The sequence below is a fragment of the Podarcis gaigeae genome (assembly GCF_964106915.1).
Source record: "Podarcis gaigeae genome assembly, chromosome: 11".
NCBI lineage: Eukaryota > Metazoa > Chordata > Lepidosauria > Squamata > Lacertidae > Podarcis > Podarcis gaigeae.
Window position 1 is genome coordinate 51,070,836 of NC_139687.1, and position 16,716 is coordinate 51,087,551.

The 16,716-nt window shown below is 41.7% G+C and overlaps 1 protein-coding gene across 5 annotated transcripts in view; it reads right to left on the reverse strand.

Moving 5' to 3' along the window:
- Positions 1-16,716, reverse strand: part of WDR7 (WD repeat domain 7) — a 214,968-nt gene that overhangs the window by 152,721 nt on the left and 45,531 nt on the right. For 3 of the 5 annotated variants that reach the window (XM_083702562.1, XM_083702561.1, XM_083702565.1), the window contains 3 exons: positions 12,895-12,981; positions 8,425-8,543; positions 5,091-5,214 (listed from right to left, as the gene is read on the reverse strand). In XM_083702562.1, coding sequence (XP_083558688.1) covers positions 5,091-5,214; positions 8,425-8,543; positions 12,895-12,981 — 330 coding nt within the window. The remainder of the gene's footprint in view (positions 1-5,090; positions 5,215-8,424; positions 8,544-12,894; positions 12,982-16,716) is intronic. The other 2 variants (XM_083702564.1, XM_083702563.1) reach the window with 1 other exon arrangement.

Sequence of the window (16,716 nt, forward strand, 5' to 3'; positions counted from 1 at the left end):
CTTAAAAGAAGGACAAATGGTGGACATAGGAACTGCACGATCCATTATAACACATGTGCAAGGGAGTCTATATTCATAAGGACCAGGTAAGTAATTTGGGATGTGCTAACTGATCCATCTAACCTATCCAAATCAAACCTATCTATTCTTAAAGAAATCACCCTTGAGTGCTCACTGGAAGGACAGATCGTGAAGCTGAGGTTCCAATACTTTGGCCACCTCATGAGAAGAGAAGACTCCCTGGAAAAGACCCTGATGTTGAGAAAGATGGAGGGCACAAGGAGAAGGGGACAACAGAGGACGAGATGGTTGGACAGTGTTCTTGAAGCTACCAGCATGAGTTTGACCAAACTGCAGGAGGCAGTGGAAGACAGGAGGGCCTGACGTGCTCTGGTCCATGGGGTCACAAAGAGTCGGACATGACTAAACGATTAAACAACAACAACTGATCCATCCATAACATCAGAGGAGTAAGTGGTTGGTAGCACCATTTTACCAGCTTAGGCTGGTGCATCGGCTATGACCCTACATGCACAGGAAGAGAATGTCCTGGTAACCTTTTGTTTGGCAGTGCCTTCTACAGGGTATACTATATTTGAAGATGGTCTGAAATGTTAGAATACAGTTCCGTAAATGCTGCCTGAGATTGCATGTTACAATACTTGGCCACCTTTCCAGGTTGTTTCCAGGCTCAATCCGAAGTGCTACCTCTGATAAAGCTACTCTGTGCTACTCTGAAGTGCTACCTCTTTAAAGATCTACACAGCCAGAGACTAGGGTGCCTGGAAGATGGCATCTTCCGACAAGCACAGACCTGGACCCTTCCATCCTTGCTGGAGGCATTTCCTTGTTGTCCCCTAGGGCTGCCGTATTTCAAAAAGTGAAAAGCCAGGCACAAAAGTTGTTGAGTTTCCTGCTCCCCCCCCCCCAAAAAAAAAGTTGCTGAGCTTTCTTCACAAGAAGAAAAAGATGAGGAAGTTGTTGTTTTGGAGCTATGAGTGAAGAGTGTCCTTCCATCAGTGGTATCCAAGTTATGGAATACTGTGTCCTAGGAAGGCCCACTCGGCAGCTACTCTGATGGCTTCCTGCACATCAGGTGAAGCCCCATTTACTTCCCCAGCGTCTTTTAAATCTTGCTGTAGCTTTGTAAGTTTGCTCTGAACTATGCTGTTCTCATAATCTGTTCTTGCAATATGACCTTGTCTTGATTTTAATTTGGACTTGTTTTAATACCATGCTATATTTAACCAATGCTTATTTTATTATAATTGTTTTTAACCTGTTTTTTATTTTAAAAAGAATGTGTGAGCTGACATGATAAATGTGTGCATGTCCAGTTTTTAGTTGGTTGACTAGTTTCGTTCTGTTCAATTTTGCAGTTCTGTTTGTCTACGATTTACATTGCATTGTGGATTTTAAATTTTGATGCAGACTGCCCCGAAATCCACCTTTGGATTGGTGGCGCAGCTTATAAATTCTTAAAATAAATAGTGTACCATAAATCAATGCCTAACACATGCTATATACATGGGCATAGTCTGCACCAAACCAAACTTGGGCAGATATATATTTTAGAAGCTTGCTAGACACTTGCTTTATTGCAGAAATGTGTTCCCGTATTCTTGCACTGTGTTTTGTAAAGCTCTTTATTTCCATTAGCATTAAAAAAAAACTCAGTTCTTCAGCAAATCAGAAAGAGACTAATGGCACAAATCAATACCATACTCTTCAGTACAACTAATATTAGGGCATTTTCTACAACAGCACTCACTAACACTGCTAGCAATAAGGTGCTATCCACCTATTTTTTATTTGTAAGTGCAACAGAAAAAAAGAACAATCAACAAAAACATGAACTCCCACCCGCCCAAATATTTAATGAACTTCCGTATGAGGCAAGCTTTGCCATGCAATGGCTTGGGTTTATTTTTTTATTTTATTTTCTCAAAACACCATATTCTAGAATTCGACCTTGAATAGCACAGATTTGGCAAATATCCTACTGTATTTTAATTGCAAACCAATTAAACCAGGCATGACCAAACGTGGCCCTCCAGCTGTTTTGGGACTACAATTCCCATCATCCCTGACCACTGGTCCTGTTAGCTAGGGATGATGGGAGTTGTAGTCCCAAAACAGCTGGAGGGCCAAGTTTGGCCATGCCTGAATTAAACAAAGCCAGTTATACCTTTTTAACTTGCACTTAAATTATCTCAAAAAAAAAGTAATGAGGAAAAAACATTTACATCTGGAAAAAGTTGTAAACACTGACAGTGAGGAACTTTTAGGCTCAACAGAGATGTCATGACTGTCACGTCCCTGTCCTAAAACACAATGACAAGCGGCTCTTCCTTGAGCATACAGAAGAGAACTGGATTTGGGCTAATAATGGTGCAGCTCAGCATCAAGTAGTGGGCGGAGAAGTAATGACTCCAAGGTACACAAGAAGGACAAGAGATGTAGGACTGAAGTGGAGCAATGAAGATGTCCCAACAGCTTCTGTACCTTGCTGCCCAAGCTTTTAAGGACAAGGCAGGGTGAGCTCACTCACAAAACACGCTTCATCTTCCAGGAGGCCTGCATGTTCAAACATGCTCTCCACCTGGGCAGAGGTGTCTAATTCTATCTACAGACATGGCACCTGTATCTTGACAACAGGACTGTGCCCTGCCCTGACTCCACCCCCTCCTCCTGCTCAGTCTCTCCCACTGGCTGGCTGAAGTCCCCGTCCCCCCCCCCCACCTTGCTGGAGGAGCAATGGAGAGGGCTGGCAGATCTCCTCCAGAGTCACAGGGAGAAGATTTCCACACCTGGGTGCCAATCTTCAAGCCCCTGCTCTGCTTTTTCTCCTTCCTCCTCCTCTTCCATCTCGGGCTGCCAAACCATGCCAGATCCTGACAGAACCAGGACCAATGACAAATCAGGGAGCCATCAACAAATCATGTTTAAGGAAGCTTAACTCAGCAAACTGCCCCTTGTCATTTGAAACATCAGCCGAAAAACAGAAATAATGGTTTGCATGAAATGGTTTTTTCAAATCATACCTTGTGCTACCTATGGTTTGGTGTAATAATATCCCTCTACTTCCAGAGAGTGGGATGCAGATGGCACTGTGGTCTAAACCACTGAGCCTAGGGCTTGCCGATCGGAAGGTCAGCGGTTCGAATCCCCGCGACGGGGTGAGCTCCCGTTGCTCGGGTCCCAGCTCCTGCCAACCTAGCAGTTTGAAAGTATGCCAAAAGGTGCAAGTAGATAAACAGGTACCGCTCCGGTGGGAGGGTAAACAACGTTTCCGTGCGCTGCTCTGGTATTGCCAGAAGCGCCTTGGTCATGCTGGCCACATGACCCGGAAAAACTATCTGCAGACAAACGTCGGCTCCCTCGGCAAGTAAAGTGAGATGAGCTCTGCAACCCCAGAGTCGTTCGCGACTGGACTTAACTGTCAGGGGTCCTTTACCTTTTTTTTTTTTTTTTAACTTCCAGAGGCAGCTGTACGATGGCATAGTACATAGCATATTATTCCAAGATGGGCAAAAGCCCTTTTGCAAATATTGGCTGTGTTTGTTTTGGGTTGTATGATACTTTTTTTTCTATTAAAGAAGCAAACATAATGCATAGGATCTAGAAGGATGGAATAGAAATTGATATACAAAAAAGATGCCACTGATAGAGATTATGCAGGGGTTATTGAGTTTTTCATTCACAAAATATAATGCTATCTTTTTGGTTTCTTGGGCTCTCTCCTACTGCTGTATTTGATCACCTGTTTTCATGGCTCATGACAGGGCCTGCAGCGCACCTTAGGTATTGGCAGCTAATGTGGTGCCTTCCAGTTGTTGCTGGACTACAACTCCCAACATTCATGCTGCCTGGGGCCAATGAGAATTGTAACCCAACAACACCTGTGGAGAAAGCACCTTTAAAAATGTAGAACAGCGTTTGATTGAGATGCAATTTATGTGTATGAGGTTAATGGGTTAAAGTTGTAATAGGAAGCATCCTTCCTTGGTGGTTGAGAGTTGGCTATTGTTTAGTGACATAGGCTTAGTCTGGGAAAACGGGGTTATTTTAAATACTGAGGTAGAGGATTGCAAAATTACACTTTTTATTAGTTTGTGGGTAGAAACTCTTGGTCACCCACAGAAAAAAATGTTCTGGGGGGGAGAGAATTCTGTATCACATGTATTTGATTGGTTGAAGGACGGGCTAGCTTGGACATAAATAGGCATATTTTACTATTTTGGGGGAAAACCACAGAAAAGAAGATGAAGAAGACAAAGAAGGGGACCAGCTGAAAAGGAGAATCATTCCTATCTCATAACCTAAATACCATAGTTTATTGCCACATTTGAACACCCCCAAAGTATTGTCCATGTACCTTGTATGTAATTATTTAATATAAATAATGCTGGGGTTAAACTTAAGGTCAAAAGACTGAGTGTTATTTTTTTACTGACATTTGTTCTTGGAAACAGCACAGAGTATCTCCATGTAAATCTAGATTATATATCCCATTTAGATTTAACAAGATCATTATATATCTTTCCAAAAAAATCAATTGGCATTTAACACACAAAACACTCTCAACAAAAGGAAATTCAATTCCGTTGGGCAAAACGTTTCTCGTTGTCATAAAAATGTCTGCTATATTAGAAATAAACAAATTCCTGCTCACCAATAAAATGAACTAAATGATCTAGCTTGGGTTGAAACTGCTGCACCAAAGTACAGACTTCATTATATTTGGATGAAATTTGACTGGTGCGATACAACCGGTCTGATATGGCAACCAATACAGCCCGATTCAAGGTAGATCAGGATGGTATATAAACAATATAAATTTGAAATATTGAATTAATTCAAGGACAAATGTATTGTCATATTCGTACAGTTCTCACTGAAGGACTTGTTTACTTTGCCCCAGACTTTCCACATCCCTATATCCAATGTTGACATCTGAGAAAGAGATCTATGTCAAGACCTGAAATCTAGCTTCCCCTATGAAATATACTGGTTTCCATTGTTCCTTGAAATGTCTTCTCTTAAATCCACATTTTTAAGCACATTTGGATTAGAAAGAAAATACTCACGTGAGATAACACTGTCCATGTACTGTGGCAAATACGGAGCCCACATGTCAATTGTCTCCTTCCTCCCTGCCTGCTCAATTCTTCTCAATTCTGCTAACAGCAAGGCCTGGGCAGCTTCTCGCACCTACAAACCCGAAGGAAGACACATGTTTGCAAAAGGACTCCATAATGTTCACGTAAAGGTACAGGTAAAGGGACCCCTGACCATTAGGGCCAGTCGTGGCGGACTCTAGGGTTGCGGCGCTCATCTTGCTTTATTGGCCGAGGGAGCCGGCGTACAGCTTCCGGGTCATGTGGCCAGCATGACTAAGCTGCCTCTGGCGAACCAGAGCAGCACACGGAAACACCATTTACCTTCTAGCCGGAGGAGTACCTATTTATCTACTTGCACTGACGTGCTTTCGAACTGCTAGGTTGGCAGGAGCAGGGACTGAGCAACGGGAGCTCACCCCATCGAAGGGATTCAAACTGCTGACCTTCTGATCAGCAAGCCCTAGGCTCTGTGGTTTAACCCACAGCACCACCCGCACAGACGTTAAGGAACCTTTTCTAGCACCCTCTGCCACATGAGGAATCACAGAGTGATTTTCAAAACACTGCAAAACAACTTATTGTATGAGAAAACAACCACTAAACTATTAAAATTATTCATCAATTATAAAACCATCATAGATATGGTTTATCACATTCTAAGTCCTTCAGTATTCTCAACTTCAATAATCAACTGGACAGGAAACAGCTGTTTTAACTTAGCACTGGAATTTTGTTAAGAGCTGGTGTGCTTTATCTCCCAGGGGAAAGAATTCAACAGTCAGGGTGCTATCACAGTGAAGACTTGATCCCATGTCACCTTCTGCCATGCAACAGCTGATGGTGGCAGGTCAAGAGGTTTACCCCTAACCCAAGCTGGCCAATCTCAAAGTCCAAGTCAGATGATATGGGGGAGAGGGAACACTCCTACGGGTGAAAAAAGAAGAAAAGAAGACTGCTGGTACGCAAAATGAATTGATTGCAGATACTGCTTGTGAATAACATCTTACCAAAGCAAAGATAGTTGGCATGATAGATAGCATAAAAAACCTCTTTCCGCAGTCCGCTTACAAGGTCCCCAAATGCTTCCCATCAACCATTTAGGTACAACAGAATTTATAAAGGGACTATCTTTCCCAGACAGTTCAGTGATCAACAATGTCACCTTCGTGCATAGGAACAATACTGTACAACTTCCTCATACCCTGCTAGGGCACATATGGATGGAAGAGCCATATGAGCAAAGCCAACAGATTATTCTCATGGAGACACTGGCCACACAAAACCCTGAGAGGGACCCACGGGATTCTAGCAGAACTGCTCCTTTACAACAGTGGTGCCTAACCTGTGGCCTTCCAGATGTTGTTGTGCTCCAATGACCATCAATCCCAGTCAGCCAGAATGGTTACTAGTCAGGGGTAGAGTGAACTGTAGTTCAGTAACTTCTGGAGATCCACAGGTTTCCCACACCTCATTTACTGGTTCATCAAGAAAAGCCACCAATGGAAAATACCTCCCTCACCACTATGCCACAGTATGAGCTGGGTCCTAGCTGTGGTGTAAAAAAATCTCAGAAGTAACAGAGAACCTGGCACTGGTGGAATGATAGACCTGATTCGTAGAATTCACGATACTGCCTTAATACACTGCAAGAACACAGCATTGCTTAGGATTCCTCTTCAGGACCCTGCAATCTGAGGCACTTCATTGTGCGCCTCCTCTGCAGGAGGTTTGGAAGGTGGAAACAAGGAAACAGGGCCTTTTCTGCAGTGGCTCCCCATTTGAAGAATGTTGTCTCTAGGAAGGCTCTCCTACCAGGCTTTTGGCTAATTAAACAACCTATGGCCTTTTAAACTGTGGGGGTATTGTTTTTGTTTGTTATTATGGTGCGTGTTATTGTGTTTCTATACTGTAAACCACCCTGTGATCTTTGGATGAAGTTCAGTATATAAATTATTACCATTATTATTATTATTATTATTATTATTATTATTAATCTACCTCTGTATACAAGAGAATTAAAGCCTAATATTCTTGAGAATAAAAGCTGAAATTCTTACATGTTTTGCTAGACATTCACCAGCAACACTAAAGAGTGTGTGTTCACACACAACTTGTCCTCCCTAAGTCTTTGGGATGAGGCAGGCTAGAAACTGAAATAAAAGACTAGCTTAGCACAGAGCAGGGTTTCATCTACCATGTGTGCATGAACTCCACCACTGCCACACACACAATCCTGGCAGCAGATTTTCAATTAAGCTTAGGAGCCAGCTCAAAACACTACTGTAAATGTCACAGGTCTGCTCCTCATATATTTCTTTTAAAGCTGCACAATCAACTTTTTCCTCTTCTTTTTTTTCTTTTGGCCACAACAGCATAGATGTGGTGTCAAGGCCAGATAGTCATTTATCAAAAATAGTAGACGCCAACCCCATTTGCCGACGAGTGGAGTTACGTTCGAACAACTCAGCAAGCTCTCTCTAGAAACTGACTTGCGAAACCTCTTAGCTGAACGCCCTTCTCCTTACTGGAACAAAAGACTGCTCCGAAAATTTGAGCAGAGTTGAATAGTCATTGCAAATTTCAAAGACGTCTTTGTATTTTCTACCTGCCGTCGTCACCCACACCAAAAAGCAAATGATGGACCTCAGCATTGCTGAGGGGAAACTAATATTAATTGGAAGCGGCACCTCTCAGCATTTAATTTCAAATAACTACACATAGTGGAGGGAAAGAGTTTCCTGGACCGTGACTTACAAGGGTTCTTGCTCTCTAAGCATGCTCTTCCCTCCTGCTTTTTTAAAAAAAATATGTATAGCACTGAAGAGGATTAAAAATGAATTTGCAGCAGTTATTGAACTGCTGATGCATGAGGAGTAAACAAACTGCATGCAGCTCCGTCGAAACATGTTGAAATGGTCTGTGGCTTATGGAAATGGAGGATTTTGGTATTCATAAGTGGTCCCGCATGCTGTAATGGAACAACGATGACATCCAGTGGCCGGCAAGATTCATCATGTACTTTGGATTAACCGCATTCTCCGAGGCCTAGCTTCCCATTTAACTACAATATACTGTTGTTATGAGGGGATGTTAACTCTCCATTTTACAAAACTGACCTGCAAATTGAATTGCATATACCTAGATATATAAATCCAACCTTTAAACCAGAATTATGGTACGCTTTTCTTGGAACAATATATCCGACGTAAAAATAATATCCCCATGTTGGCCAACAGATTCATTTCATTCGCACCCCCCACCCCCCCTCACCCCCACTGACGCCTTCAATAAAAAACAGTACCTCCAAGCATCGATCTTGCCATCTGCGAGCTAACATTTCAAGGAGAGGTGGTCTAAATTTATCCAGGCCCAACAGGTCAGGAAGCATAACACAATGCATAGCGGCAAGTTGACTCCATCCTGTTGAAGACACAGGCAAAGCATTACGAAAACAGCCATCATCAAATGCCACTAGATTTATTAGCATCCACAACTACGTTTGTCAATCTGAAGTTATCATGACCTGCTTGCCCACAATGACCCCTTTTAAAAATATACTGCATCTTAAGCAACAGGAATGCAGTTGTACTGAATAGCTTAACTTAAAACTGATACAGTTACAGATAGGTAGCCGTGTTGGTCTGCCATAGTCAAAACAAAAAAAATTCCAGTGCATGATCTGAAGAAGTGTGCATGCACACGAAAGCTCATACCAAGAACTGACTTAGTTGGTCTTTAAGGTGCTACTGGAAGGAATTTTTTTTGTTAAAACTGATACGTTATCAGTATATGCGCACACTAACCTCTCTTCCTGATCATTGAGGCAACTAACATTATTTGAAGCTCCTATAATCTACATTTTAATTATTCACTGCTTTATTTTGCTGTCCCTGCCATTTGTTCCCTACACTTCATAACTTCGGATTTCAGAAAGCACAGCTTCTGGGTATATAAGCTCATCCTAATTCAAAGTTACATTGGGGCATTAAGAGTGCAATCCTACACAACCCCTCTCAGAAATAAGTCCATTGGATTCAGAGGGGCTTACTCCCACCTAATAATTTTCCTTCTATAACTATGCATTTGTAATTGCTCTAACCCACGTATGACCAAACTTGGCACTCCAGCTGTTTTTGGACTACAACTCCCATCATCCCTAGCTAACAGGACCAGTGGTCAGGGATGATGGGAACTGTAGTCCCAAAACAGCTGGCGGGTCAAGTTTGGCCATGCCTGCGAGTCTAACCTAAGGACCCTCCTTTACTAAGATTAAAAAGAAAGCTAGGGCAATTGACAAAATAGCTATGTGAAGAGCCATCAGGTGGATAGCATTTCTTCCCTTCTTCCTCCTAATCTCCCCATGAGGGTCATGATCCAACATCACATCAAAGCTTAAGCTTGTTTGCTGGTTTGATGGAAGACTGGGTCTAAAGATGCCCTTCTAACAAGTGTCTTCAATTCATAGGAAGCTGTCTTCGATTCATAGGAAGGTAATTTTACACTTCATTCTCTAGCAATCAGTGAGAAAAATTTATTTCACCGATGTTCCCCTACTTGCGAAGCCTGTTGCACAAGTGGAAGCATGAAAACATTAGTGAAATGCACATGTGTCAGTGCTGCATAAATTCTTGGGCATTTATTTTCCTTCTACTCAAAGTTCTTTGGACCGAACACATCGTATCCAATTATTGACTAATTTGAACAGTGTGTGCATACATGTACGCATGTGCGAGAGACAGACAGACAGATGGACAAGAGATAACATGTTTAAACCAACCAGTGCAAGACGTTGAATCAGACTAGGTATGAGACTCATGCTTTCACAAGCATCCTCTTCCACATAAAATATAAAACCGGTGAATTTGTTTTTCATGCTAGAGATTTATCACAACGTGATAAGGACAGTGCATGAGAACAGCAGCCACAATCCTGCCCTGAGGCCACAGGTGCCCTGGCGCCCTCTAGCAGAATCAGTTGGCAGGAAGGGACATATCCTGTGAGGTAGGAGGAAGGGTGAATGTGCTACCATGCACAACGGGAGGAAAGGAAGCAGAGGGAAGGGATGGGAATACCTTAGCAGCTATGAAAGACTAACATGGATGCTCTAAACCAACTCCTGTTTTGGCTTTAGGGAAAGTTGCACCTGAGCCAGTGTTTTATGGTCCTTCTCCAAGGGCTACATCAGGCATAGGCAAGCTTGGCCCTCCAGATGTTTTTGGCCTACAACTCCCATGATCCCTAGCTAACAGGACCAGTGGCCAGGGATGATGGGAATTGTAGTCCCTAAACATCTGGAGGGCTGAGTTTGCCGGTGCCTGGACTACATGGAGGAACAGCAGTGGAAAATCATTAAGGTGCAATACTGCTGGTTCAGGTGTGTAATAGATTGCCTTCCATGCAAAATAGCAACAAGGCTGAAATACATTTCAGATTCCCAAGTACCAGAATTAGTTTTCTCTTGGGGCACAACTTTCTCTCTTTTTAAGGACTGCACCCATGAATAATAATAATAATAATAATAATAATAATAATAATAATAATAATAGGAGGAGGAGAAAGAAAGAAAGAAAGAAAGAAAGAAACAAGACTGTTAGGTATCAGACCAGTTTTTTGAGAATCTTGATGAACATGCTCCAAGGATTTTTTTCCCTCTTAAATCCCTGCTAAAAACCAAACTTAAACATAAGCAAGATAGGTGTAGAATTGCAGCCAATACATAAAGCCAGACATGGACAATCAGCCATCAAATACACAGAGGAACGAACACTAGCTTTAAAAAGCCATAAAACACACAAAACTCTTTCAAAGTTCTAAACAGCACAACAGTACCAAAAAAGCATGGGTTCAAATGCTGGTTTTGATGCTCACCAATACGGACATTAAAATAAACAGAAAGCAATGGGTTTCACAGTGAAATCGCCACTGTCCAAGTGCAGAAGTGTAGGTGTTTTACACATACTGTTAACTATAGGAAATAATTTCTCAGAGGTTTTAATTTTTTTTTAAAAAAATCAAAGTACACCTAGGTTAGCATCACCATCTAGCAGGCTCCAATAGCTAGAGCTGAAGCAAAACTATTTAGTTTTTGTTGTGTCGAAAAATGCACACCTTTTCATTTATGTAAAGCACTTTGAGGGTGCTGGGTTTTTTTGAAACAAGCAAGTTTTACTGTATTTTTGGTTTTTATGGAAGCTGCCCAGAGTGGCTGGGGAGGCCCAGTCAGATGGGCGGGGTATAAATAATAAATTATTATTATAAGTGCTGTAGAAATTTTATTTAATAAATACATTTCCCCCGCCTTGCAATAATATTTGCTTAGTAAGTTGAACTGCCCTTATTTGATGTTATTCCCAATTACCCTCACTGATGTCATCACATAGCTAAGTCTGATTGGCTATACTATCATGATGTCATCCCAGTCACTATAGGATCATCCATGTGACTACTCTAATAAGGACTACTCTAATACGGAAAAACAGCAAAAACACCCCCCCCCCAAAGGTGCATATGCTTGTAATTTAGATTTTATTTTCAGGAGAAGTTTCTTTCTTTTCTTTCTTTCTTTTTTTCGTATTCGGGAGAAATTTCAAACCTGGAAAAAATCACAACTTTTACCCTCCAAACTTAGAAAAGGGGGAATTTTCGACACAACTTTAATACACCACGTCTAATCACTGCAGAAGTAATCTGGGTTGTTGCTGGTTTCTAATGAATTCTTCCAGTCACCACTTAGAGGAAGGCTTGTATCTACTTAGAGCTGAATGAAGCAATTCTCTCTTAGCATGACAACTAAGCCATCGGACACATAGATGTTACCTGCTGAATAGAGTCTCTATTTCTCGTGTAAAGGAAAAACTGGATACATTTAGTAGCACAATGAATGAGAACAATGTATACAAATAATTGAAAAGTGGTCCATAATTCATAAACAGTAGAACTTACGAAAACGCCTACAAGCAGAGGAATCTACAAATGATTTAAACTGACACATCGCCTTTTAGAAATCAGCTTAGTTCCACTGAAGTTAACAAGGTTAGGCAGATTTAATTGCTTATTTTTTTGCTCTTTGCTTTTTTATTTCTTTTATTTTTTTGCTGTTTGTAGGGTACTTTTATTTCCTTTTTTAAACAACAACAACAACATGATCTTTTCTAGGTGATCTTTTGAGAGAAAGAAATTACCTGCACATTACAAGACTGTGTTAGAAAACAAGTATTTACAAGATCTCGGATTTTGCCTTTACAGATAAAAGAATGGTAACAAAACCCTTACATATTGTCACTGAAAAACACCCTCTATTTATAAGCAAACAAATTTTTATCAATAGGAAAGTTATCCACAAGGTAACCAACTTTCTCTAAGCCCCCCAAAATATCCCTTCAGTTGCGATTCAATTGCTTAAATCCTCATTCTGAAGCCACCGGAAAATTAAAAATATGTAATTGTTCTCTCCTTGTCCCTTCCCCCACAAGGTGAAAAAGGGTTGACAAATTGAATTTAAAGATCTTAATTCATTAAATATAAATTTCTTTTTTCCAGTCAGCTAAGCTAGCTGCTTAAGTGATGTACAACCATCACTTAAAGGCAGAGGAAAATGAATTAAAACTAATCATTAGTTGCAAATAAAGGTTGCTAAATGAAGCTTGTTTTCAAATTGAGAAAGTGAATGAATGTGCAGATTAGAAGAGGCATGTAACAACGAGAGAGCAAGTTAGTTTAAAGAAAAAGAAAAAGAAAAAGGCCAAGTAGATAGAAACGGAGGTGAGAATACCTTCATTTACTAAGAAACAGGTATGTAAAGGAGCAGGGTCGGAGCCAGAGAGATCAGCTTCAGTGCTAGCAGAAACAGCAGGAGCAACTTGAGCAGGAAAGAAGAAATAAAGAGGAAAATGAAGACAGACGTTTCAGAAAATGGTTCGTATTACTAAAGAATGGGGAAAGGGGGAGAACCATAACTCTCTGGGACTATATTAGCAATTACTATACAAGAACCCTTCAAGAAGCGTTCTAGTGAGAGAGAAACAAGTCAATTATAGAACACAGGGTGAGACTTTGGTTACTTGGACTATACACCAAGAAATGTTAAATCAAGAAACTTGCATCAATCCCATTTTAAACAGCAGAGTGAGCACGTTAGGTAGGGAAATCCTGGTCACAGTTACACGTACTAACAGAAAGTCCACATTATGACAAGCAATATTGCGGCTTAAAATCACAAGTAATTATAAACCCAAAGAACCAGGATATAAATTATCATCCACATCACAACTGCACGAATAAAGCTTTACAGTTAAGACAAGTCTAATTTTGGATGTTTTGACCTTTGCAAATTGTTTTAAGGCCCGGCCGAATAAAACACCTTGAAAACTAATCTCTTTAGTACCCACACTAAGATTGATTTAGTGCGTACTGTCAACTACTTTCAGTGAGGAAGCCACTTTAAAAAGTTAATTGCTCAGAATAGTTTTTGCCAAATTAAAATTTCTGCCGTTTTACGATGGCCGTTTTGTGAATTGTGGTGGGGTTCTTATTTTTTTTAATGCGAAGGCAGTCCAAAGGCAGCCATAAACTTTATAGTTTCACTAATGCTCCATGAATCAAATTATCATATGAAAGGACAGGCAGACCGTATGGCACACACCATTCTACAACCAGAGGTCAATGTTAAGATTTAGAGGTCACTGGCTGACACTTCCTTCTCACAGAGAATTACCATATGTCATGCACAAGCATCTTCAAATTAATCCCTCTCCTTTATTCCATTGCAGAACAACAATGAGCTCAGGCTCCAGAACAGATTAAGCATTGTTTCCTGAATTGTATGTTTGGTTTTCATGCAGTGAACTTCTTTTGTCACTCTAAGACATCTGCATCAAATTTACTTCTTCTATGATTTCCACGCGAATGCATCACGATGGCACACGCAACGCTGTAAACCAGCTAGCATGTATTACGTGTGAATTAAAAAATAATAACAACAGACAACCAGGATTGGGGAAAGATCTTGAACTGATAAAAGCACAAGCTTTCCAAAAATACACCCAGACTCAAATTGTCAGAGTTTACAGTTCGATATTTAAGCTTCACTCCTTTGTGATGAGGGTGGGAGAAAGAGAACAGTCTCTCTGGCTGTCATTGTTTATATCAATCAGTGTAACTGAAAGTAACAACAGCTGGCTTGGTAGGCCAGCAGAACTGGGCGTTCGAGCAATCTGATAAAATACGCTGCATGAATTGATTGTGCTCAGCCACTGTCCATTGCATGTTAGCTGCGCTGCAATTAAGAGTTAAACTCACGGAAATGCACAACATGTCACAGGCACCAAGTCAAGCGATAGAAGGTTGATGAGAAAAACCTACAATGTGATAGCTAGGAGAAAGGTGGAACAAAAATCTAACGATTTCACGAAAAAAAATCTTCTGGCTGTTACTGTTTATGATAAACCTTCCCCCATTTATTATCAGGGAAGAAGCAAGCAATTAACAGTAGATCTGATAGCATGAACTATAAATATGACAATGGCATTATGAACCACATTAATAGATGACCTATGAGGATGGTAATACCTGAAGGAGCGTTTCCACCCCCATCGTTCAGCCCAGAGACTGAGCTCCAGCTCTGATGGCCTTCTGGTAGTTCCCTCACTGCAAGAAGTAAGGTTACAGGGCACCAGGCAGAGGGCCTTCTCAGTAGTGGCACCCACCCTGTGGAACGCCCTCCCACCAGATGTCAAAGAGAAAAATAACTACCAAACTTTTAGAAGACATCTGAAGGCAGCCCTGTTTAGGGAAGTTTTTTATGTTTGAAGTTTTATTCTGTTTTTAATGTTCTGTTGACAGCCACCCAGAGTGGCTGGGAAAGCCCAGCCAGATTGGCGGGGTAGATCTTATTTTATTTATTAATTTTTGAAAGGCCTCCCAGTGCACCATGGTTTAGATGACACCACATTGTGAACATTAAAAAAAACAAATGTAAATGACATGCAACCTCACATTACAGTGGTACCTCGGGTTACATACGCTTCAGGTTACATACGCTTCAGGTTACAGACTCCGCTAACCCAGAAATAGTGCTTCAGGTTAAGAACTTTGCTTCAGGATGAGAACAGAAATTGTGCTCCGGCGGCACGGCAGCAGCGGGAGGCCCCATTAGCTAAAGTAGTGCTTCAGGTTAAGAACAGTTTCAGGTTAAGAACAGACCTCCGGAACGAATTAAGTACTTAACCTGAGGTACCACTGTAGTGGACTTCTGCTTGCCTGACGTAACTCTTCTTCCCTGTTCCCTGTGCCATCCCCAAATCTGCTCTGGAGGGGCTGAGGGGAGGAGCAGGGGAAGGGGAAGTCTCACCATACCAGAAGAAGCCCTTTTTGCTGACTAGCAGCTACCAATGCATGTCAGCCATAATGATTTACACACTTTACTGCACAGAAAAGTCAAACTTCATCATAGCATCACATAGAGTGAGAAACTGAAATATTTGCTTTCACATCTGTTCATTGCCCATTAAAAGCCAGACTGAAAGCTTTCATTCACTTGATTGCTCAGCTATTAAATGTGGCTTTAAAGGAGGCAAAAGTTTTTTCAGTTAATGAAATTTTATCTCTCCACTAAATTTCAAAAAAGGAAAAGAAACACTGAGGGGGGAATTCATGGACACTTCTTTGGGTTACTCTACAGACTTCCAGGGGGATTTGTATTCAATTTCTAACTTTCTTCTCTCGCAAATCATTCACAACCAAGCTACCTTCCGGCCGGGGGGGGGGGGGCGGTGCGTTATCTAATAATTGTATGTATGTATGTATGTATGTATATATGTATTTATTTCCCACCCATTTGGCTGGGTTGCCCCAGCCACTCTGGGCAGTTTCCAACACATATAAAATCATCAGACGTTAAAATCCTCCTGACACGGCGCTGCCTTCAGATGCCTTCTAAAAGTTGTATAGTCATTTACCTCCTTGACTTCCAATGGGGACATCTACACTTGAGTTCAACATAAAGCAATGTGCTTGATTTATCATGTTTTAAATATAGTAGCCATGAGAAGAGGATCAGACGCTAGGCAAAGCCGCGCTGCGTTTCTCTGCTCTCCCAGGAAGGCAGGCAGGGGGGAGCAAAGACTTTTGCCCCCCGCCGGCCTTCAGAAGAGGTCCAGTACCTCTTCTGAAGGCGGGCGGGGGGCAAAAGTCTTTGCTCCCCCCCGCCTGCCTTCAAAAGCCATCCTGGATAGCGGGAAGCGCTTCCCTGCTATCCCGGACTGCTTTTAAAATGCTGGCGGTGGGGAGCAAAGCCTTTCGGCCCCCGCCGGCCTACCTGGACCTCTTCTGAAGGCCGGAGGGGGGGGGGGAAGGCTTTGCTCCCCACCTCCAGCATTTAAAAGAGGTCCCCGGAGATTTCCCTTTGGGCTTTCTTCTTGCGAAGCAAGCCCATAGGGAAATTCGTTTTGCGAAGCGCCTCCAAAACGGAAAACCCTTTCGTCTAGTGGGTTTTTCGTCTTGCGAGGCGTTCGTCTTGCGGGGCACCACTTTATAGAAGACCGTGGGATCCAGTTAGGAAAACAAATTTATATTGCCCTGTTAACAAGACTATGTG